This window comes from Arvicola amphibius, chromosome 18 (assembly GCF_903992535.2).
Source record: "Arvicola amphibius chromosome 18, mArvAmp1.2, whole genome shotgun sequence".
Lineage (NCBI taxonomy): Eukaryota > Metazoa > Chordata > Mammalia > Rodentia > Cricetidae > Arvicola > Arvicola amphibius.
The window spans coordinates 2,718,424-2,742,819 of record NC_052064.1 but is presented as its reverse complement, the minus strand read 5'-3'; the positions used below and the strand labels follow the sequence as shown (position 1 = coordinate 2,742,819).

The 24,396-nt window shown below is 42.3% G+C and overlaps 1 protein-coding gene across 2 annotated transcripts in view; it reads left to right on the top strand.

Moving 5' to 3' along the window:
* Positions 1-585: 585 nt before the first annotated feature.
* Gnai1 (G protein subunit alpha i1) overlaps positions 586-24,396 on the top strand; it is an 81,390-nt gene continuing 57,579 nt past the window's right edge. The window contains exon 1 of one of the 2 annotated variants that reach the window (XM_038315321.2): positions 586-923. In XM_038315321.2, coding sequence (XP_038171249.1) covers positions 806-923 — 118 coding nt within the window. In that variant the 5' untranslated portion in view covers positions 586-805. Of the gene's footprint in view, positions 924-11,606; positions 11,626-24,396 lie in introns of those variants that run through there. The other variant, XM_038315322.2, reaches the window with a different exon arrangement.

Sequence of the window (24,396 nt, the reverse complement as noted above, 5' to 3'; positions counted from 1 at the left end):
GGAGGAAAAGAAAGTGGCAAGGAGGATGTGGACATTTGAAGCCCCAAGACTTCCTCCACAATTCCCTCTTGATTGCTTACGGTCCCCACCTCGGGTTTCCCAGCGCCCCACGATCATTTCACTCCCTTCCAAAGGAGCTTCATACAAGCCGACACATTTGCAAACCCGTGCTTGGCTGCAAGCTCCGGGCATGCTCAAATGCCTAGGCCTGCCTTTCTTTTCTTGCTGGCAACTTTGGCAACCGTCCCATCCGCACCCATAAGGGACAGGTACGCACTGATCCCGGCTGTGGATCTCAAGAGGTGGCGAATGGGAGCTGGGGGCCACCCGGCTGGGCCGGAGAGGGCTGCGAGCGCTGGGCACCTCGGGGGCACGCGCGGGAAGCGCCCGGGGCGGCGACCACGCGGGCACCGCGGCCGTCGGAGGGGGGGCGCTGTCACAGGGCACGTGCACGGGAGGGGGCGGGCGGGCGGGCGGGCGGGAGCGCGCTCTGGGAGTGGTCGCGGGGCGGGCAGGGGCGGGGCCGCGGCGGCGCGCGGACGCCGGGCTTACGCGGGCTGTGAGCTGCAGCGGCTCGGCCACCGGCAGCAGCGGCAGCAGAAGCGGCGGCTGCGGCGGCGAGAGGTGCGGATCGCGGAGTGTCGCCGGCCGGCGGGGACGGCCGCCCGGGGCGGCGGCGTGCGGGCTCGCAGACCTTGTCTCCAGCTTGCCAGAGCTGCGGACGTAGCGGGGCCGCCTCCGGGCCAGCCTCTCCCCGCGCTGCCAGCCGGCCCCGGCGCCGAGGGCGCGGCGACGCTCGGCCACCATGGGCTGCACACTGAGCGCCGAGGACAAGGCGGCCGTGGAGCGCAGCAAGATGATCGACCGCAACCTCCGGGAGGACGGCGAGAAGGCGGCGCGGGAGGTCAAGCTGCTGCTGCTGGGTGAGCGGGGCCGTGGGGACGGGGCCCGGGGCCGGGGGCCGGTGGGGGAGCGCGGCGCGGCATCCAGCCCCTGCACAGCGCAGGCGGCTTCTCGGCCATGGTGGTGACTGTCGCGCGACCCCACGGGCAACGCACAGCGTGGCTGGGCGGCCGGACGCGTGGGAACCCTATTTTGGAAGTTGAGCTCTGCCTTCCCTAGATGAGGGATAATTCGGAACCTAAAAGCCGAGCACCCCCTCTGCGCGGACACCCCGCGGTGAGAGGTGTTCTTGCCCGCGTTGTAATTGCCCACGCCGGGGGGAAAGTGTCACGTTGGGTGGCCTCGGGGCGCCTTTTTGTGTGGCCTCTGTAGGGGGTCTCGGTTGTCTCGCCTGTCAACTTCATGTGGCGACTCAGTGAGTAGAAAAAGAGCGCTGAGTAGATTTTCCTGCGTAAAGAATAAGAGCTGCGCTGGATGCTGGATTTTGCCTGGGTGGGGATGGAAACTACCAAAGTGGCTTGGCTTACGTTTGCTCGCATAGTATGAGGCGAAGATGCTTCGCAGTGAAAACAGCCCTGACAGGTGCGAGGGTCTCATCCTCCACGACAGGGTCGTCTCTCCGCTGCAGCGCTTGCTCCAGCGAGGCTTGACAGGTGCATCAGGCTTCTTTTTTAAATTCATTCTTAACACTGTTTAGCTGAGAGCCGATGTGGAGGTCCTTCTTCCAATTTTTTGAACCGGGGGTGGGAGAATAAATCGGAATTTGATTGAGCCATATGTTAGGAAAGCATCTATAGGTTATGGCTTTCAGATTTGTGAGTCGGGGTTTCCTTTTGTTTGTTTGCCTCCCACGCTCTAGGTATTTAGGCAGATGACAGATTTCTTAGAATCTTCATTTGCACTTCCAGCGATTGCTTGTCTTTTTCTAACAGTTGTTATAAAAAGAGAAACACTACTGCCCGGATCTGCTTTTTAGTAAGCCCCTGTTTCATTGCTTTAACGACTGCAGGAAGATGGTGGTTATTTCGTTCTTTCCCCATTACTAGTAGGCTTAGAAGCAGCAAACTTGGCATGACTAAAAGTAATAACGATCTGAGTCATTTTGCAAGCAAACTGTGAAATAACTTTGCATTTTAAGGAGCTGGGTGGTATTTTTCTCCCTCCACGGCCTCCCCCATAAATCTTTCTCTGTAAATAGGACTGTCCTGAGTTTTTGTATTAAAAAGATACTGTGTGTTCATGGGGCCGGTGGGTTTTTAGAATACTGACCTAAGAAGGTACACAACTTGGTACTGAACCTTGTAGAGACCCGTTGGGCCACTTACAGTAATTATGACATAAAACGAGTATAAAATTATTTTCCTGTGGTTTCGGTGCACCTGCCGGGCATATCTTAATGGGTTGCAGTTCTCAGTTGGAGCTGCCTTCCACCATATTGAAAGCAGTTGCAAAGGAGCTGCCCTTGGTGGCCTACCTTTAGCTAGACAACTGTGAAAGGGTTGGGGAGCAGGGTTTTTGCTTCTGCAGGGTTCAGAGGGCACGGTATCCCCTTTTTAACAAGGTTGACGTTTTGAATTTGATAATTCTTTGTCAGCTCTGGCTGTCCTGTGTGCTGTAGGATGACAAGCAATGCTGTTGATCTCCGCCTATTAAATGCTAATGGATGCCCCACGGTTGGCTCTAATCTCCCAACACGTTGCCAAATGCCCCCTGGAGGCAGAAATGTAGCCTGCTGAAGGCTACATTTTTAATCTTTTAGATTAAGAATTAAATATGAAAAAAACAAGAAAAAATTAAATAGAATAATGGAGTTGAGTGTTCAACAGAGAACTAAAGTTGATCTCTAACCATCTATGGAGAGGCAATGAGAGACAGACCAGAGTCCTGGTTTTCAGAAATTATGGGGTTCTTATCCCCTCTAAACAAAGGTTTAGAAAAGTCCGAAAATGATGAGAAGCAAATGAACTAAAGGCAGATGGGTTCCTTACATGTTGTTTCTAGCTTTGAGTTTTTGCTTTTCCCTACAACTGACTCTTGCTCTAGAATTCCAGTGCATTGCTGTTCTTCTTACCCTCTACTGCTTTGTCTTAACCTGCCCTATCCTTTGGCCAGAGTTCTGACACACTAGTTCACACACACACACACACACACACACACACACACACACACGTTGGTGTGCTTACTTCACAAATGTTAGTTCTTGTAATACTTGAAACATTTTCCCCCATATCAGAGTTTAGCAGTGAATTTTGACCATTGATCTACGTTTGGATATCTAAGGCTGTGTGCAAGTAGTTGCATGGTATCCTCCCTCTAACAAGGAGAAGCTGGTCATGTGAGACTTAAAGTGGCCACCTAGGTAACCTGTAACCAATTGCACTTCGATTTTTTAAGAGACATCTTCATCATCAGTTTTTTTTTCCCAACAATTTACTTAAAAATACTTAAAGCATAAAATAATTTAGAAGTCTATCTGTCCGGTTACGTTGCAGTTCTTCATGAAAGCATACGTTGTTTTAAACATTTGAAGTGAGAGATTCTTGCATGAGATTTAGAAATAATAAGTAATTATTTGGGTGCTGGGTGTCTAATATTGACTATTTAAATTTTAGGTGTCTCATGATTCTTTAGGTACAGTGCATTGGTCTTAAGCAAATGGAGAGAACCTCATCTGGTCTGAGAGAACTTGCATTGCTGCTTCATTACTCGATTCTTTCACCTTAGTTTTCAGCATTTAATAATTGAATAAGCTAAGAGGTTTACATGAACGCGTGTGTGCTTAGCTTTTTTTCCACTGTGCATGGATAATTGTTTCAGAGGAAAGTGCCTTTTTGTTACATCTTTGGGATTCTGGAATTCATAATTTTAAGGGGACTATGAGTATAACTACGATGTCTTTCAGTTAGACTACGTTGTACTCCTGGTATTTTAAAAATTAAATTTGGTGATGATTTTTCTAAGATAAAAGGCGCTATATTAAGGAAGTTCAATTTTCCTGAATCGATTGTTCAGTTGCAGTGCTTTGGGTTCATTTTTCTCCTTCACGCCAGACCTCTTCTTCGCTGAACCCACTCTTACAAACAAGCAAGCAAATCAAAACCCATGGCCCCACCCCATCCTTTAGTATAGCTAAAATTACAGGCCTGGGGAGAAACCAGGCGAGAGATCTGGAGTCTTCTGTTGATGGACTCCTTACCATTGCCCTCCAGCATCGATCTCCTAGTTCCTTTAGACTTCCACAATGACTTCCCTAGCTGAGAGGTTATGGCTTAGTCAGACTTTTAATTTTGCATTGCTTTAGCTATTTCCTAACAGTCGGCCTAGAACTTTAGTTATCAAAAAGTCTGTCTCCTTGGACAAATGGACCTGCCGTTTTAACTGGGTTGTGTGTTTCTCTGTCCCTGCTCTATCTGTACTAGCAAGGATTCTAATGGAAGCCACTGGTTGTGTGATTGTGTGTTTTGGATATGTTGAGTTTTTCTTCAGTCGTTCTCTACATAACCCCCTCCCCCACCACCCACCCTCTAACCACAGGTCTCTTTGACTCACACAGCCTTTTCACTAAAGATTTTTTGCCTCTTCCTTCTTGCCTTTCCCTATGGCCCTTCCATGTTGTCTACTCCATCTGGAACCTTCCTTGCCTTCTCCATTGCTTGCAGGATAAACTTTTGTTTTAGACCCGGGTCCCCTCTGCCTTCATCTCCCCAGGGTTTCCCCTTTCCCCTCCTCCCACAGAAGAGTTAACACAGATCAAGCATATTGGAGGTGTTGACATTGAATGTTTAGTCTTTCACTAGGGTCCAACTGCTGTGAGCACAGCAGGGTGCAAAGTCCTTACGTTTTCTTTGTGTTCCGCACTTTCGTAATTGTCCCTTTACTCTGCCATGTGTAAATGTGTGCTAAGTCGTGTAAAATTATGCTGGAATGTATTCTCCATCAATTTCCAGTATCTGCAGCCCGTGTTAAAGATAAAGGACTCCTGAAAATATGAAATGACCAAAGTAAATGAAGGGTATCCAGAAGCAAGAGCAATGCTGCAATATTTAATTCTCCACACTTGCCATATTGTTTGATAAATCTAATAAATGCTAGAAAGTGACATTGGCAGTTTATTTCAGCAGGGTCTATTGCTCCAGTTGCCCTGGTGACCTAGGTGCATTTGTTTTTATTTTTTATTTTTTTGGTAGAAGTAGATCTTCTGCTTAAGTGTTTCTTTGGGCTTTTTTCATTTAGAACCCGAGACTCGTAAAATGTATCAAGAGCAGTAACTATGAGGCCTATGTTACAGGATTTAGTGACTGACTTAGGAAATAGAATTTTGTAAGGACTTTAGTAAAGCCTGAAAGCATCGATTGCAAGCTTTTAAACAAGAATTTGACGACCCAGCCAGAATCTGAACTTTTATTTTGTTGTTTGTTCTCTTTTCCTGGGAACATTTAACATCAACACATTCATGTGAGAGGAATGGAGTGTATTGGTCACATTCCTCGGTCATGTGTCCCTTGTCATGATTTACCAAGTCTGTGATTCCACGGGGTAAGGTCCTAGTGAGGTTCATATCCCAGGTGGTGCTGGACCCTAGGAAGTAAGATTAACAGAGCATCCATTATCTGGTAATGCCCAGGCCACCTTTGCCATGGTTTGTTAAATGATGGTTAGACATCCCCCTGCCCCTCCTCCCCAAGGCAGGAACAGTTTCTCTGTAGCTTTGGAGCCTGAACTGGAACTGGTTCTGTAGAATAGGCTAGCCTCAAACTCATAGAGATCCACCTGCCTCTGCTTCCTGAGTACTAAGATTCAAAGTGTGTTCTACCACCACCCGGCTGATAGTTAGAAATCTTAACACAAGTAGGAGGAAATAATTTTAAACTAAATGTTTATTAATTCATATTAAATGGCTGCCTATATTTACTCTGGGGTCCTGGAGGACTGAATTCCCAAATGGGTTTGCACTAGTTTAAGAAGAACGAGGGCAAGTTGTTTCTTCTGGGGGTTCTGGAGACTGATTTGTTTCCTTACCTGATCTAGAGGGAGCTGCGTGTTTTCATTGGCTTAGAAAAGTCCTTTCCTCCTTCAGACCCCACGGGGGCCAGTGGGGTCCCCTCCCCTGCTCCTTTTCATTTATTACAATCTTATGATTATATCAGACTCACCTCCAGATCCCAGGCTGACAGACCCACCTTAGCATTTACAGTGATACCTGCAGCATTTATTTTACCAGATAAGGCAACCTTCACAAGTTCTGAGGCTGGGGCTTGGTGTTCACTGAACAAGCCAAGTGTGTAGCTCCCAATAATTCAAGTCTATTCTGCATGGAAAATGTCTGCAGGGCCTCTGCCCTTCACAGCACCCGTGGAAATGCCTAAGCTTCTGAATGTGTGTGGGTGAGAGTCTAGGTATGATCAGCAGTCTGTGGGCTGGCCACACAAGCAGATGAACAGGTTGTCAGCTCCAGAATGTAAGGTCAGGACAAGAAGAGGCCATGAGATCTAGGCACGCCCCCACTACACCAATTTAAAATGGAGTCCATAGGGAGCAGGAGGAAAGAGTCCTTCTCTATCACTCCCAAGTGCCACCAGATCTCCAGTCCATGAAGATCTGCCGAGGGTCTGGACCATGAGATGCTGCGCTCTGCCCTTTGGTCTTCTCTCCTTAAGGGATGGGCACACACGTTTGCAGCTGGTAGTGATGTCATTTAGTTTCTTGTTCAAAGAGTTTGGATGGTCTTAGAGCATTATTTCATTTTCTTCACAACATACATGTGAGAAGTATGTTTTTCATTTGCTCATACTCAGCAAGGAGGAAAAAGCTAACTCAAACAGACTGCATCTACACTACTGCAATATCTATCTGTTACTATTATTATAATATGTAAAAACACGAAGTCTTTTCATTTGAATATTCAAGTTGGCTTCTCACATGAGTCTCTCACTCTGTATAACAGAGTTACTCTTGCTCCTAACCAAATGGCCTTCCTTTCCATGCTGTTCTTGCTGCCTTCACAGTTCCCCGTGTGTCCCAGCAGGGTGTGCATGAGAACTTGAAGGCGATCATGCTTCTGTCTTTCTTCTGAGCCCTTGCTCTGAGGGAGCTCAGGGTCATGTGCATCCTGAGCACGCCAGGGCAATGTGACTGTATCCTGCCAGATGTGCAGCAACTGCCTCTGTCAGGTATCTCCCCTGGAATCTTATGTATAACACGATGCAGGTAGCTTTTCTCCCTCCCTCTCCTCGTTGGTGAGGTTTTTCTTGATCATCAAGTCTAAATTAATCTTTCTTCCTGATTGCACCATACTGAAATCGCAGACTTAAAAGAAAAAATGACAGTTGCCTTGTTCTGTGGGATTGGCTCTCAGAGAATGAATCCCGTGGGACTTGTTTACCACCTGATGGGGTGGCCAGTAGTACCCTTCTCTTCATTACTGGTGAAGTGACTACATATGTGAGTCAATATTAAGACTAACTAGTAAGTTTTATGTGGAAAGAATTGACACATTTGTGTTGTATCTGGGGTGATTTGAACACATTTTTACCCAGTATATTAGCATATCCCTATTTATCATGTGTGTATATTTATCTATATCTATAGATAGATAGATAGATAGATAGATAGATAGATAGATAGATAGGTAGATAGATAGATAGAGATAGGTAGGTAGATAGACAGACAGATAGATAGATAGGTAGACAGACAGACAGACAGACAGATAGATAGATAGTTTGAACGGGATTGTTACATGGCTTCTTTACATTTGACTCTGTAAAACTGGATGCAGTCACATAGGGAGTCATGCACTATCACAGCTGTGTGTCACCTAGGATAATATGATCACCAACAGGGTATGCTGAAAACTCACCCACACTGTCTTCTTGAGTCACTTGTCCTCAAGCAGTAGGAATTATTATTGGTGGCATTTATAAAGTATGCCCTGTGCTTTTGTTATTAGTCTTAAGCTTACCGATCATTTAGAGAAATAACATATTTATATTAAAAAAAAATCAAAATTCCCATAGGCAAAAGGGGGAGTCAGAGAATAGAATTAGCAGTAGGGAATGAACTTTAGTTTGGAGGCTTTTAGTGTCCAGAATGCCTGTGCCTGTAAATTCACCAGTCTCTGTCATGTTTTTTTCTGAGCATATTTGAGCCTAACTGGCTGTGAGCTCTGTGTGGTCCAGCATCCTAGTGGGTCCTGTGCTGTCTGTAAATAGTTTCTATCCTCTTAGGTTAATTGAGCTTTGTAAAGGTGGTCACCAGAATGAAGGCCAGGTGAATGAGAACTCTCAGGGCAATTGTTTTGCTTGAGGCCTTAGGTTGTTCCTATTCTTTAAGATTCCATTTTTTAAATTATAAATGCTGAATAATAAACATATCTAGCTTATGGGGCTAGGGGTAGAATTATTTAATATACTGAAGTTCTCAGAAAAAGGCACATAAGTTGTTTTTTTCTTTTTTCTTTTCTTTTTTTTAACTTTTTAAAAATTTTATATACCAATCCCAGTTCCTGATCCCTTTCCTCCACCTGCTCCCCCATCTTTCCACCACCCCATTCCCCAGCTATTCTCAAAGTGAGTGAGGCCTCCCATGGGGAGTCAACAAAGTCTGTCACATCACTTGTGGCAGGACCAAGGCCCTCTTCCCTGTATCTAGACTGAAAGTATCCCTTCATAGGGCATGGGCTCCAAAGAACGAGTTCATGCACTAGGGATAAATACGGGTTTTAAGTCCAGATGCTCCACAAAGGGCCCAAGTCAACACACACAACTGTCACCCACCATGAGGTCTAGTTGGGTCATGTGCCAGCTGTCACCCAGAGTCAGTGACCTCCCACTAGCTTGGGTCAGCTGTTTCTGAGGGTTTACCCATTACCTAAGAGAGACATATATGGATCCCCCTGGGAAGGGGAAATGGACAAGATCTCCTCAGTAAAGTGGGAATGAGAGTAGGGAGGGGACAAAGAGTGGGCAGCAGAGAAGGGGAGGGGGAGGTGAACATGAGGGATTGGGGAGGTCAAGTTGGGTGAAGGACACAGAGGGAGATCAAGGAAAGGGATGTCTCCATAGAGGGAGCCATTTTGGGGTTAACAAGAAACCCAGCACTAAGGCAATTCCCAGGAATCCACAAGGATGACCCCAGCTAAGAATCTAAGCAGTAGTGGCAGGATGCCTGAACTGCCCTTCCCCTGTAAGCAGATTGGTAATCATTGTCACCATGGAACTTTCAACCAGTAACTGATGGAAGCGTAAGCAGTGATCCACAGTTAAGCACTGGACTGAGCTCCTGGGGTCCAGTCATAGAGAGGGAGGAACGATAATATGAGCAAAGGGGACACATGAGTTCTTAATAGACAGAAACGGTTATCGACACTGTAGTTTCCGCCCGCCTTATAAGTTCAGCCATTTCCTGTATTAGATATTAATAGTTTTGTTGACTTTTTTTTTTTTTAGCAAAGATGTGTGCATAGCAAAGACTTCTGGAGGTAAAAATCAATTTCAATTACTGTTTGCTGCTCCTACCACAGATTCCTCATGGGTTCAGGTTCCCTTACTGATGCTATACCAGGGAAGATTTTGTGCATTGGTTAGAATTCTGAAGTCCGAAGACTCTTAAAAATCATTTTACAGTATTTCTCTTTCATTGTATGACTCACTAATAAAATAAATGCTGTGATTTTCTTACATATTTTCATTTTATATTTCTCTCTCTCTTTATTTTTTTGGAATAAAAGAAACCTGTAAGACTACATTATGAAACATCATTTGGACAGATTCAAAAGAATGTGCTTTACCCTGGGGAAGTTGATTATATTCCAAAACATTTTAAATAATTCCAAAAGTTACCATATTTTTGATTCCCAGGATTTTTTTAAATAAAACTCTAGACCTATTCTAAATTTGCTTTTTTGGAAGAGGAGATGCATCTCTTGAAAAGTCATAGTAGGCTTTATTTTAAATTATAACCTATTAACACTGTTAGTGTTCGAGAGAGGGTTTCTTGTAGCTTTGGAACCATCCTGGTACTTGCTCTATAGACCAGGCTGGCCTCGAACTCACAAGATCCAAATGCCCCTGCCTCCAGAGTGCTGGAATTAAAGGCTTGTGCCACTACCACCCAGCTTCTTTCTTTTTTAACTTTTAATTATTAAGATTATGTGTATGGACTTTCTGTTTTCATGTGTCTGTACCACATGTGTTCCTGGTGCCCTTAGACCCCCTGGGACCGGAGTTGCAGATGTTTGTGAGCCAACATGTGGGTGCTGGGAATTGAACTTGGGTCCATTGGAAGAGCATCCAGTGCTCTTACTCACTGGGTCATCTCTCCAGCTCTGTGTTGGTACCTTTTGACAAACAGTCATTGGAGCCCCTTAAGGTTTAGCCAGGAGTTATAAGGAATGCTTTCTGCTTGCATTGCCTTCCTAAACTAGGGTCCTGAGCTTTTATTTTCGGAATGTATTTACCTAATCTGTGTTGTAATTCTCCTTCTTGGAAAGTTGCCTTTTATCTAAAACACACCAGTTCTATGCATCACCGTGCTTTGCAGGCGCGGGTCAGATACGTAGAGCTGCACTGAGATCATCACGGTAGAGTGGGATCTAGAGAAGCCTCTTCTTTGACTTAGTGGTCCCCATGTTAATCCAACTTTAAGAATTAAAATTCATTTTTATATGTCATAAACATAGCTAGCGGCCTGACTTTGCACAAGTCTTTGCAGTCACTTGGAGCGCTTGTATCATGACTGGTTGGTGAATTTGCTCTGTAGATGGGAGACTGTACTCTGCTTCTGACCCTCATTCATCCTCACTTGCCCCAAGGGCTGTACCTCTCGTCGCCATGGTTTCTGGTGTCCTCACACTCCTGTGTCCCGTTCCTTAGACAAGTTCAACTCGTGCTGGCATTAAAGTAATCTGAGACAAAGAAAGCCATTCATGTATTCCTTAATAATTTTAAAACGTTTAAATAATGCTAGATTAGTTCTGGTTTGCTTTTATAAATCATAATTTAGCCATTAAAGATCGATTTACTTTTTTTTTTCTTTTTTGGTGGTACTGCACGTTGAACTGAAGCGTTCATGAGTCTTAGCAAGGTTCTGTACCAGTATTAAATCCCTATATAAACTTTTTTCTCCCTCTCTTTTATTGGGTTGGGGTCTCCAATAGCCCAGGTTGGCTTTGAACTCGCCACCTTCCTATTTCAGCCTCCCTAAAATACCACCATATCTCCCTACATTATGGATTTTTTTTAATGAAGTGACTTTAAATTAAAGACTTCTTCACAGATTTGGAAGCCTTGAGGAAAATAAAAGACATTCATGTTACCACACCTATCAGTGTTTTTTTTTTTTTTTAAAGAGATAGTTCTTGTATTATTTCTCACCTCTTGAATGAAATACTTTATATTTCAGTTGGACTTTTCCATATTTCTCTGTGCTGCTTTCAAATCCTCATTTATTAAGCTCCTTGACATCCTATCCTACTTTTTTATATTAATTTATATTAGTGCTGACCTTTTAATGGTGCCATTGTCATATCTAAACCATTTTCTTGAAACCATTTCTAAACTCTTAAGTTTGCTTATTTGTCTCTTTTATTTTCCAGAGTTTTAATCACTGTCTACTGTGCGTAGTTTGAAAAGTTGCGTGGTCTGCTGCTCAAAGTGTCTTGATGTCATCCCACCATAGAGTGTGTCTCCTTGAGGCTCCTTCCCATGAATGCACATGGGGCAATGTGTGAGTTTTGTGAATATTGGCAGGGTCCCACCCCCGAGTCGATCCTTTTCTATGTTTCCCAACACCATGTGTCCAAGGCAGCATTTCTCACCCTTTGCTTAGACACTTCCCCTCCCCCTTTTATCCTTCCATCGTTGATGGTACCATCATTTCTTTTTTTTTGTTGTTGTTTTTGTTTTTGTTTTTTCGAGACAGGGTTTCTCTGCAGCTTTAGAGCCCGTCCTGGAGCTAGCTCTTGTAGACCAGGCTGGTCTCGAACTCACAGAGATCCGCCTGCCTCTGCCTCCCGAGTGCTGGGATTAAAGGCGTGCGCCACCACAGCCCGGCCCATCAATTCTTGATAGGCGAAAATGTGGAAGTTTCTGGTACTATCCTGGGGATCCTTACTGACTTTCATGTTGAGATTCCATTAACAGCAGCTAGTACCCTAAGATAGTTCTTATCTTATGGCAAACCCCATTGAATCTTCACTGCACCTGTTAGTCCATTGTTTCTTGTTTCTGTTTCGGCTGGCCCATTTTTTCTGGCTGCCTTGACTGACTGTCTTGTGTATGCTATGTTTCTTCCCAGTTACTGCTTGCCTCAGGCATCCTATTGCTGCAAGGTCTGTATGGGGATCCAAGCTCTGAACTGTCTAGAATGCTCTGCATTTTCTGGTCATTTCAAGCCTCCGGAGAATCACACACTGTGTTCGTTGCTCACAGGTTCTGTGAGGTTGGAAGCTCCAAGTTCAGCTTTTCCTAGCAACCCTTCTCCACCAGTCTGCATGGAACCTCTTCCTGGGCTGCCTGTTACTCCGAGAACTTTGGCCCACAGGAGAAACGAAGAGAGAGGTCTGACTCTGCCTGGCTTGTCCCCATCTGCCTTCTCCCTTTGCTACTGATTACCTCCCAAGCTTGTAGCCTTTGCCAAAAAGGTTGCTTGGGAAAGTAGGCCACTTGGATATTCTTCAATCTCCCATCTGGATGACACTCATGTCTGCTTCTTTCCCCATTATTCTTCTAAGTACAAAAAATAAAAACAGGAAAGAAACCACCAGCAGACCAGCATATTTCTAAACAATACAAACATCATCTTCTTTTAAAATTTATATATATTTTGTGTGTGTGTGTGTGTGTGTGTGTGTGTGTGTGTGTATGTCTGGTGGTATGTGTGTCGGAATGTAGGTTTCAGTGGATCCCTGTGGGGCTGGAGTTAAGGTTGTTATTGGACACTTAATGTGAATTCTGGAAATAGAACTCAGTTTCCCCTTGACAGAGCCCTCTCTCCAGCCCTTGAAAATTACGTTTTCTGTTGCCTGCTCTGAAGTTAGGTTTTTCTCTTTATTTTTTTTAACAATCCTTTTCTTCTGAAATTCTTCCCCTTAGCCACCTCTGCTATATCAAGAGTGCCAGCTCGATTTTTCTAGGACTGCTTTTCTTAACTTTACAGCATGCAGAGATGTGCTTGAGCTCTGGGGTTCAGACTGTGACTCAGGAGGTGTAGTGTTCGGTCCGAGAGTCTGCATTTTTCCCTCAAATTCCCAGGGGATCTGGGTGCTACAGGCCCACAGCCAGTCCATATTATGAAGTGTGCAACCATCAAGAAAATGATCCTCCTGTTATCGCCACATTTATCCTCCTCATAAGTCTTTTCATGCTTTTTCTTCTCTCTCTCTCTCTCTCTCTCTCTCTCTCTCTCTCTCTCTCTCTCTCTCTCTCTCTCTCTCTTTCTCTCTCTCTCTGCCACATTCATGAAACTTCATGTAATCGTTATCAGTTGGGTTTAATGTGTATAATGTGAATCCTCATTATGTTTTTGCATTCACATATGCACACATGCATATTTGTCAATATCTCTCATGCTTAAATATTGTTGTTACTCTATAAATTTCTGATATAAATCTGAAGACTCATTTGAGTAGGACATTTTGAGGGAAAATAGTTTCCTACATGGAAACATGCACTTCTGAAGACTGACCCAAAATTATAATTAGTGACAATCCATCTTCTATTTCTATGTGTGGAAGAGCTTTCAAGTGAAGTCCCTTTGATGATAAGATCATTCAAGTCTGGCTGAAAGTGCCCCCATAATGTTTTTATGACTGTTTTCTTCTATTGATGTTGGTGATGAAATGCCTTTGTTGATTGTAAATATAGGGCAGTTGCTCTTTGGTTGAATTCTGTGTCTTCCCATAGCTCTTGCTAAAATCTGGATTTCCCATGTAATAACTAAGCATGGAGCCTATCGGAGGTACTAAGGTTTGGAGTTCAGCAGGGGCATCAGACCTTCATCACAGGGTGGAAGCAGACAGTGATGGCTTCTCCTCACAGCTTTCCAGCTTCCAGAACTGGGAGGAGCAGATACTTCATTTTCAAAGCTGCCTAGTCTGTTTGGGTGTCAGAGCAGCCCAAACCAATTGAGACTTTTGCTAAGTGTGAGGATGCTGAGAATCAGGTGAACATGTTTATTACAGTGACTGGACTTGAAACGATTGATCATGTATGTCATTCATATATTTTTCATAACTAATTTTTTTCTAATCCAAAGTTGTGGCATGGATTTTTGCATCTAGGAGGGAATTTTGAGCTTACGATTTAGTTTCTAATTATTAATTTTAAGCACTGATGATCAGATGTAGCCCAATGTCCTCAGCTCCTTTCATTCCTGAGTATCATTTGTGGACTGGGCTTCCTCGAAATTAGTCACCACATCTGGTTCTTAAACACTTGTAGTTCATTTAACAAATATTTATAGAATGCCAACTCTATGGCTTGTGGCTCCACATATCTTGGAATGGAACAGTCTTTGGGAAGCTAATAAGAGTTAGAGAAAACAGTGTTTAAACATTTGCCATCAAATCAAAGAGTCTAGTTATTTTGGCCTGCTTTATTATCATCAGTTCCACAGATTATGTGACCAGTCTCACGTTAGCAATTGCGGTCTTCCTGTTTTGTTGTAGCGTAGTCTGTTGCCTTGATCATACTTTGTGCCTATATTACTGGGTTTGTCTTTAAATTCCTAGGTTATTGGTGTTGAGCTGTTTACAAGGGTCATGCTCATACGAAGAGGAGAAGAGTTGCCATGGTGTTGTAAAGCTTCAACTCTTACCTAGGGTGCCAGGTACTCAGATGCTTATCTTCTTGTTTTCTTTGCAAAATTATTTCACATATAAAAGCAGGCTTGGGTATCGTAGGCCAATACCTGCCAACTTGTGTATGTCTCTTCCTGTGTTTTTACACCCTGCTGTCCCCTGAGTCTTGCTACTCCTCTTTTGGAATGTGGTCTGCACCACCCCTCCACTCATCTCTTCCATTTTTACCCAAGTCTATCTGCTGCAATTGTCTCCTACCCAGTCTTTCTTCCTTCATGCCTTCAGCCTACAGGCCTCCTGATTGACAGCTTTGATCTTATCAGTAGTTTTTCAGAAGTCCCTGGTGGTTCCCATCTTTTCAGAGCACCACCCTAATTGTTAGCATAGTAGGAAAGATTCCACTGGGCTTGGTTTCCACTCTGCCTCTGCGTATTTCCCATGACTTAGCTTTGCCATTCTCTAGCCCTTCCCATATTTGAATATGACGTCAAGCATATCTGAAGGCTCGGATCTCTATCTGTGTCCTTGTCTTATTCCTCTTTCCAGGGTGCCTTCCCTCTCACTTGCTCCAGTCTTGACTATGCAAATTCAAGAACAAAATCTGAGATTTTTTTCCCCAATATTGAATGTTGAATTCTTAATAAATTACTATTTATTGATTCCTAATAACGATTTAAATATATTTCAACATCATTCGAATATGTGCAATTATGCAAACATATAATTAGACTGAAGATTTAGATAACTACAAAGCCAAACAACTGCATACAAACTCCAAAGTGGAGCAGTTTGGCTCGCTCCATATGCTCTGTGACATCTAGGTGTGATGTCACACAGGCCTAGGCTGAGTTGCATGCTCCACGCCTACTCCCAAATGCTGGACGGTTCTGCATTCTCCTCCTCTTCCTCAGATTGCAAAATCCTTATTGGAGAGTGGCTCCACCTTCTTCAGTAGAATGAATTCTTCCTTGAAGCACCATCTATGATAGGAAACAAAAGGCTCATTATTGCAGCTCCAAGTATCACCTCTTGGGGGAGGGGTATAAATAAAACAAACAAAAAAAAACACAACAGTTCATCTGTATCTGACTTTAAATTGCTTGAATGCAAATTATCAGTTAGTACTACTAAGTAAGTTACTGTCAGTCATGGGTTGTGATATGGATCCAAACCTGTGTCTAGAGTGGATTCTGTCCTGGAGAAATGTAATGTCGAAGAAAACAAGATGGAAAGGATGTGAGCTGGGGAGTGGGGCTGAATCTTGTACAAGGCAAGATGACCCCGGTTTGGTTCCCAGCACCTAGGTTAGATAACTCGCAATTCCTTTAACTCCATCCCCCGGGGATCTTATGCCCTCTTCTGGCCACTGTGGGCATCTGCACACATAGACACATACACAAACACATAGGCACAGAAACATGAAGTGAATCTTTTGTTTCAAATAATGAGCATATTGTCTATATGTTCCCGTTTCATTTGGTGCTTTTTAAAAATGTGTATATGCTTTTCCATTTATTTCTTGTTCTTTTTTTGTGCTCCATCCTTTCTTCAGTTTTCTAGAGATGGTGTAAATAGAGTCAGTGTCATGTTACAAAGCAGGAAATCGAGACTGACAGCCAATTTATTTACCCACGATATGAGCTGCCAGACTGGGTCTTACATTTCTTCTGACTTCTGTGTTTTAATCTCTTGATGTCGTTCCTCTAAGTACTTTTCTACACTGGAATCTGAGCAAAGTTTCCTTACATCCTTTTAAAATATGGACAATTGCAGCTCTGAATGGAAGGGTCTCTTACTTATGGAAACAAGGATTGGCAGAATAAATACTAAGCACATATTTACTGAATCAGTTAATAATAATGATAGATAAAAAGTAAACAAACCACTTAACATGAATAATAACGTATGCCTAATCTGTATTTTTTAAAGGTGAGAATGAATCTCAAATATATAAGATTATATGCATTAAAACAGTATGGGTTGCTTTTTAAAAACTATAATGTGAGAAACTAATTCCAGAACAAAGCTTGAGTTAGTATATATGTATATTTACTCTCATGTCTTACATCTTCAGTATCTAGGGATGAAATATTTCAACTGAAAAGTAAAATTTATTTAAAAGAAAAACCTGAGGCAATTTTGTGTCCTGAGTCTTTGAAGGGAGAGTTAATTACACCTAATGCACTGTACTTACTGAAGATAGACTGTAGACTGTTCCATTACATTTCCTTTTAGATCTCAATGACTTTTCCATTAATCAAGTAAACGACAATACTGAACTTGTGGGAACTTGGCACAATGTCGGAATACCCATGTCCTAGCATTCTGGCTTCTACCAATTTTATGAGGAAGACTGGAAGAAGGAAGATTATATTAATGAAGTTTGTGACTTTAGCCTCCAAAGGGATTGAAAGACATATTTTGGCTTTGTATCCCTTCTTTTTTGTGGCCATAATAAAGTTTTACATTCTAGGTTTAACGTTCTCCTTGTAAACTATATATCTTAAAATTAGCAAACTGAAATTAAGACTTTTTTTTCTAATTACGTTCTGACTTTGCTTGAAAACCGACTTATTTTTGACAACTTAATTAAAGTAAAAGACATTTCCAACTCCGATTTGGCTGGGAATGTACTTGTGTCTGTGGTGCTATTGGAGAAATTAGTGGGGTTATTGTCAGCGAAGCCAGTGCGGTCGGGGGCAAGATGTTCCTGCCATCCCAAACACTAATGTGATGGGGGTATAGAAAGAATATTTCCTTTGAATTTATTTTGAGAGGCCATATTTGTCAATGACATTAGCATTCCAACCACAGTCTTAGATATCTGTCCCCAAATGCCATTGTGAAGAGATCCACACTCTGTTCTGTTGTCAAAGAGAGGGAAATTAAGACACCCAAACAGATGAGATTGAGCATGTTCAGGATCGTATGACCGTGATAGGAGGGGTTGTGCCTGGTCTTTTGTAACTCGTTATGCATGTTTGCTTCAAATCCCTGGGATGTCTGCTCCTTTGGGAAAGGGAGGTGGGGTGGGTGCTGGGAGGAGAGGAGTTGTGTGACAGTGTGTTTGGGATGTAATGTTAATGTATGAGAGAAATAATAAACAAAAATAAAAACAACAACAGAAGACACTGTTCTTGTTTGTGTGTAGATTACTGGATTTTTTTTTATCTCAGTATTGTCTTCTGTGACTTATATTTCCCTTTGAATTATACCCAGACATATTTCAAGCATAAATTCCCATGGAAACCAGCTTTAGTTAGCCACTAAGTTAATCTTTTCAGGGAATAAATGAAAGGGATACTTTATTTCCATTATTATTTTATGCCCTTACTGTCTTGTGCCAGAGTGGTGTGTTGTGAGCATTTTTAAGGGTGTATTTTTAAGTATCTGTGTGGATTTGATGGATTGTATGTGGTTACACAGTGAAAACTAGGTTTGGCCTTGGTACCCAGGGTCTAGTGGCACTTCTCCAAGCTGGTGGAAGGGACGTTCTGCATACTCTTCATGAGCACCAACTTCCAGGCTGAAGTTTACTAGTCTTTAATTTGAGATTTCTCTCTCTCTCTCTCTCTCTCTCTCTCTCTCTCTCTCTCTCACACACACACACACACACACACACATAACTATTTTGAGCTTGAGGAGAATTTATTAGATGTTTATTTATAAAGAAAAACCCAAGGTCACACAAACTTTATGTCTTGGCAGCTGTCTGTAGGAGGTAGGTACAGAGAAGGAGGAAGGAATGCCATGCCATTTAAGTTAAGCTGTCATGGAGGTCGCCATATGGAAGACAACATTCTCATGCTGGGAAGGGAATTTGCTACAGCACCTTTATATAGGCTCATGATGATAGATAATTTAATTACTACATTATTCTTGAAGAGTTGTTTATCCTTGTTTACATTAAAGGAAATCATGAATAGATTCTATGTTTGAGACAGAACTATATGAGAATGGCATTATTCCCAAGTAGCAAGAACTTAGATGGTTTCAATGGTTCTAACTGGAATTCTGGGATCAACAGTTCTGGGCTGTGTTCCAGAATGATGAGAGGAATATAATTGTTAAAGACTTGAATTTATGGTTTAGTAGTTTACAGTTGGAGTATTTTTTGAAGTGGGTTATTTTTCTATAAAGTATCTTTTTACCTTAGTGACACATACTCAGGACAAATAGCTATGAGATACTACAGAAAATCTGGATTGCTACATTGGGCATTGTTTTCTTTTATTCTGCTTTTGAACTCATCTTAAATGTCCTGTCCATCTTTTAGTTACAGCGGTAACAAAAGCGCAGAGGATTTTCCACATTAATGGCTGGGATTTTGTACATTTTTAACTTTTAGTGCTTTTAAAAGTAAATGCTTGGTCCACTTCATAGTCTCTTTACTTGAAGAAGAACAAAATATCCAAGTTCATTCTCATCAGCCTACTATTTAGACCAAGGATGCTTACAATCAAAATGACTTTGTTGTAGTATAAATAAGTAAATACAATTTTGTTTATTATACTTGTTTCAAGAGATGTTTAATTTTGCAGTTTAAACAGACAGTAAAATTATGCATAAAATTATCTTTTTACTGTGTGCAAGGCCTATGATAATTGACCATTTCAGAATTTAGTTATTAAAGATTTTTTCTTACTCTGGAATAAGATGATTTTTTATCACAATTAAAGAAAATCTATGTGCTTACTTCTTTAAATATATCTCGTATAGTCTGGTTTTCAAGACTGCACGCGTAGTTATTAAGGTGTCAAAGTTAGTGAGTGGGCTGGTGTCTTTATTATTAAAGATCAGTGATTATAATTGAGGTTTTGAAATTCTAAGTAGCAGTGGTATTCCAGGAGGAATGATAGCAGAGTTATGCAGTTGGGTGCTTCAGGGGGAAAAAGAAAAAAAGCTCCGTGTCACCGAGCAGACAATTAGGAAGCTAATGTACCCACCAGCAAGCAAGGCTGCCTTTCCACTCTGTGGCACGAGATAGGAAGAGGAGCTGCTGCAGGCCTTGCTTCTTTCAGGATGCTGCTTCATGTGTAGAACCGTCCCAAACTCTGCTCGACACATCGCACTGTGTTCACTGGGCATATGCTGTGGGCTTGGTCTAAAGATGTGAAAGCCAACAGTGAGAGAGCATTTGTGGGGACGACGGGGGGCGGGTGGATTGCCTTCTGTGGGGTGACAGAGCTACAGAGTGTGTGGTAATCTCTTGGTGAATGGCGGGAAGGTTTGCAATCGTTGTTTAATTCCACCCCTTGAAAGGCATAGGCTTCTTAGTCTAGCATTTTTGCATTTGTATCAATATTTGAGCAGGAGACGGTGAGTTCCCCATATCCAGATAAGCTATCCGTGCTTGGCCTTCTGTGTTCTTACTATCTGTCTCCAGAGTGGTATGAGTTTTACAGTTATGAATAAAGCTGCCGTAAGCATCAGTGTACAGGACTTCCGTATAGACCTGTTTCCAGCTCCTTGTCAACAGAAAGGGGTGCTGGTTTCTGCAGCAGTAAAACAGTAATTGCCTGGTCCTTCCACACTGGTTGTTTCTGCTTCCATTCCCACCAACAGTGGGAAGCAACTTTTCACTTACTAATTTACTACCTGTGTCCCTTGTTAAGGTCATTGGTCTAATTTTTAATATGTTTTATAAGACTTCTATGCACATTTTATATTTTAGGGTTTTTTATTTTTTTTTTTTTTTTTTTTTGTTTTTTTTTGTTTTTTTTTGTTTTTTTTTTTTTTCGAGACAGGGTTTCTCTGTGGCTTTGGAGCCTGTCCTGGAAGGAACTGACCAGACCATTTTATATTTCACATGATAGCCCTGTATGCTATATGTTGGGGACACTTTCTGCCAGTATTGTCTTGGCAGTGCCTTCATCAAGCAGAAGTGTGCAATTTTGATAAGGTCCATCTTGACACACAGTGCTTTCATGCTGAATCTAGTAAGTCGAGACTAGCTCAGATCATGTAGACTTTCTTCCAGGAGAGTTATTGTTTACTCACTTACAACACTTGCCTGGATTCCTTGCATGCAGACGTTTAGCTTTAGTACTCTTGACATTTGAGGCGACCATATGCTTCCTTTCTGTTGCTTTCGTGCCTCTGTCCAAGGTCAGCTGACGGTGTGTGGGTCTCCTGCTGGCCTTTCACTCTGGCCCACTGTTGGCTCTCCTCTGTTCTCTGACCAGGAGCAAATGGTTTTAATAAGCTGCACTGTGCAATAAATCTTGAGGACTGGTAATTAATGTAACTGTTCCAGTGTTGTTATCCTTCGTCTTGGCAAAGACGACTCAGGATTTTTTGTTTCTTTGTAAACTTTAGAATCCATTTGCTGACAGTGACAGTCTCCTAGCTAAACTTAACTCTTGATTTGAAGATTTCATTATCATGCTAATATTTAACAGTATTTTTGAGTATGTATTAAAATTTTTACCAAAGGGTGACCTTTAGGTAAAAAGTTACAACAGTCAACTCACAATTTCCTCAGTTTGCAGCAGATACTGATACTGACTTTTGGACTCTATCAGGTTTGAGTTTCTCCCAGTCTTCAATGGAATTTGTCAAGGGGGATTTCTCCATCAGCCTCGAACTCTTTTTTTTTTTTTTTTTTTTTTTTTTTATTCCTGTGCACTTAATCATTTGCCCTCTTTTACTGTGGCCCGGTTGAAGTTCCTTTCAAAGCTTTTGAGTTGACTTTAGTACAACATCTGCACCGCTTTCCATAGCCCACTATTGACAAGGCTTGGGGCTGCTGTGTCTCTCTGGTTCCATGTTCCCAATATGAAGCTGAGAGTTTTATCCTACCCCACATAAATAAGCGATATAGCAACTAGCAACAGTTCTAGTGTCTTACCCATCACATTTTGTGAGTCACTTCTTTGGGGTTTTCTTAGTTTTGTATTGTAGTACCTTTGTGCTCCATTCAAGAATAAGTCCCAGTGTTCTGGACTGAGTGACACCATGCTCAGGCCTTTACTTCAGGGCTTGCCCTTTGCTTTTCAGCTAGACTGTGTTGATTATACTCCCCTGTCCCTTGGGTAATTGAAGACACTGAGAAAGTGATAAGGAGGTGAATGGAACTGTTTGCACATGTGATCATAAAACAGTCAGCAGCGTAGCTTAAGAAATAGTGTTTAATAGAGTCAAGTTGAGTTCTTTGGACCATACATTGGCAACTAGAAATCAGACGAGTGAGTCAAATGATACTGAAAGAACTTCTCTGTGTTCCAAAAAAATTAGCCTATGAGAGATCTACTTTTTTCAATTTTGTCTTTCAGTCAGGTGGTTTGCATATAACTAAGAGTCAGTTGTTTCTGCCCTGAAATAAATATTCAGGGGAAATTCACACTGAGGTCAGGTGGAAATGGATCAGACAGTGTCTACCCACATTGACCTAGCTTCTAAAGATTTTAAAGAGTAATAACTGTGATATTCTTTTCAAATCAAAGCCAGAGTTTTATTTGTTTTTATTGAAAATAGATTCTTTTCCTACAATACATCCTGACCATAGTTTCCACTCTCTCCATCCCTCCCAGTACCGTTCCCCTCAACCATTCCTCTCCCCTTCTGTTTCTTCTTCAGAAGAAAGCAGGCCTCCAGTAATTAACCCTGGACATAAGGGACAATGAATAAGATCAGGCAAAAGCCGTCATGTGGGAGGTGGACAAGGAAACCCAAAAGAAGGAAAAGAGTCCCAAGAACAGGCAAGAGAGTCAGAGAGACACCTGCTTCCACTGTTAGGAGTCCCACAAAATACCAAGCTAACAACCATAACATACATGCACAATACCATTAGGGATTACTTTATTGATTTTTTTTTCTTTGCCAGTTATGTTTGGTTCTAACCTATATCTCTGGGCTATCCAGTCTCTGGTTTCTGGCCATCCCAGGTAGTGTTGAGCATGGGCCTTCCTCTTATGCAGTGACCTCAAACTAAACTAAGTTTGGCTGCTCCCATATATTCTGAGCGACCATTTCCCCAGTACATCTTAAAGGCAGGACAGATTATAGGTCAAGGGTTTTGTAACTGGGTTTCTCTCCAGGTTTCTCATTTGGTAGCTTTCAGAGTGCCTTCTCGTGCCAAAGAGACTAGAACAATGAGGAGAAAGCTTCATTCAGGTACCAGCTCAGCCTCCCTATGTTCTATGAGTTTTATGGATGTTGTCCTCATCATTGGGGCCCCATTGCCAGGTTTCAGAGAGGAACCTGCTTTTCTAGAATCAGTCTGGATTGTTTAGGGATTTCCATGGGACCTGTTGGGCCAATAACTCAACTGCATACAACCCAATCCCAGCATCGGAAGTTTTACCTGGCTATAAATAATGGCCTGTTCAGACTCTGTATCTTCCATGACTTGGAGTCCAAATTAAGTTAGTTCACCTTCATAGATTCCAGGAAGTTTCCACTGCACTGTGTTCCTGCTACCACAATGCTCCCCAATTCTAGCTCTCTCCCTCCCCACTCTTTCCTGCCGTCCCTCTCCACCACTTGATCCTGAACCATCCTTTCTCCACCCATCCCCAGTCTACTCAAAAGATTTATTCTGTTTCCTCTTCCCAAGGAGGTCAGTGCATTCCTCCACAAGAGCCCTCCTATTATCCTGACCTCTCTGGGTCTGGTCTGGATTGTAGCATCATTATCATTTACTTAACAACCAATATCTCCCTATAAGTGAATATATATTGCATTTGTGGACCAGTGTTACTTAACTCAGGATGATTTTTGCCTGCAATTTTTAAGATGCCATTGTTTCTAAAGAGTGAATAATATTCCATTGCTGTAAATGTACCACATTTCCTTGATCCATTCTTCAGTTGAAGGGCATCTAGGTTGTTTCCAGGTTCTGGCTATTATGAATAAAGCCACAGTGAACATAGCTGAACAAGTATTCTGGTGGTGGATGTCCTTTGGGAATATGCCCAGGGGTTGTATAACTAAGTCTTGAGGTAGGTAGATTCCCAGTTTTCTTAGAAACCACCATATTGATTTCCATAGTGGCTGTAAAAGTCTGTACTCCCACAGCGAACATAGTTTTGATTTGCTTTTCTTTAATGGCTAAGGATGTTGAACATTTCTTAAACATTCCTCAGCCATTTGTGATTCCTCTAGTGCAGTAGGTTTTAACCTTCCTAATGCCGAGACCATTTAGTACAGTTTTTCATGTTGTAGTGACCCCCAACCATAAAATTATTTCATTGCAACTTCATGGCTGTAATTTTGCTACTGTTATGGATCATAATACAAATATCTGATAGGCAGGATATCTGATATGGGACCCCCAAAGTAGTTATGACCCCAAGTTGAGAACCACTGCTCTATTGAGGACTCTCTGTTTGGATCTGTACCCCATTTTTAAGTTGGGTTATTTGGTTTTTTTTATATCTATTTTCTTTTGTTCTTTATATATTTTGTATATTACACCTCTATTGGATGTGGAGTTGGTGAAGATCTTTTACCATTCTTCAGACTGCTTCTTTGTCAAATGATGGTGGCTTTTGCTTTACAGAAGTTTTTCAGTTTCATGAGGTGTGTTTTATTGTTGATCTTAGTTCCTGCACTATTGATGTTCTGGTCAGGAAGTTGTCTCCCGGGTCATTGCATTCAAGGCTAGTCCCATGTTCTCTTTGATCAGGTTCAGTGTGCCTGGTTTTATGTTGAGGTCATTGATCTACTTGGATTTGAATTTTGTGTAAAGTGATAAA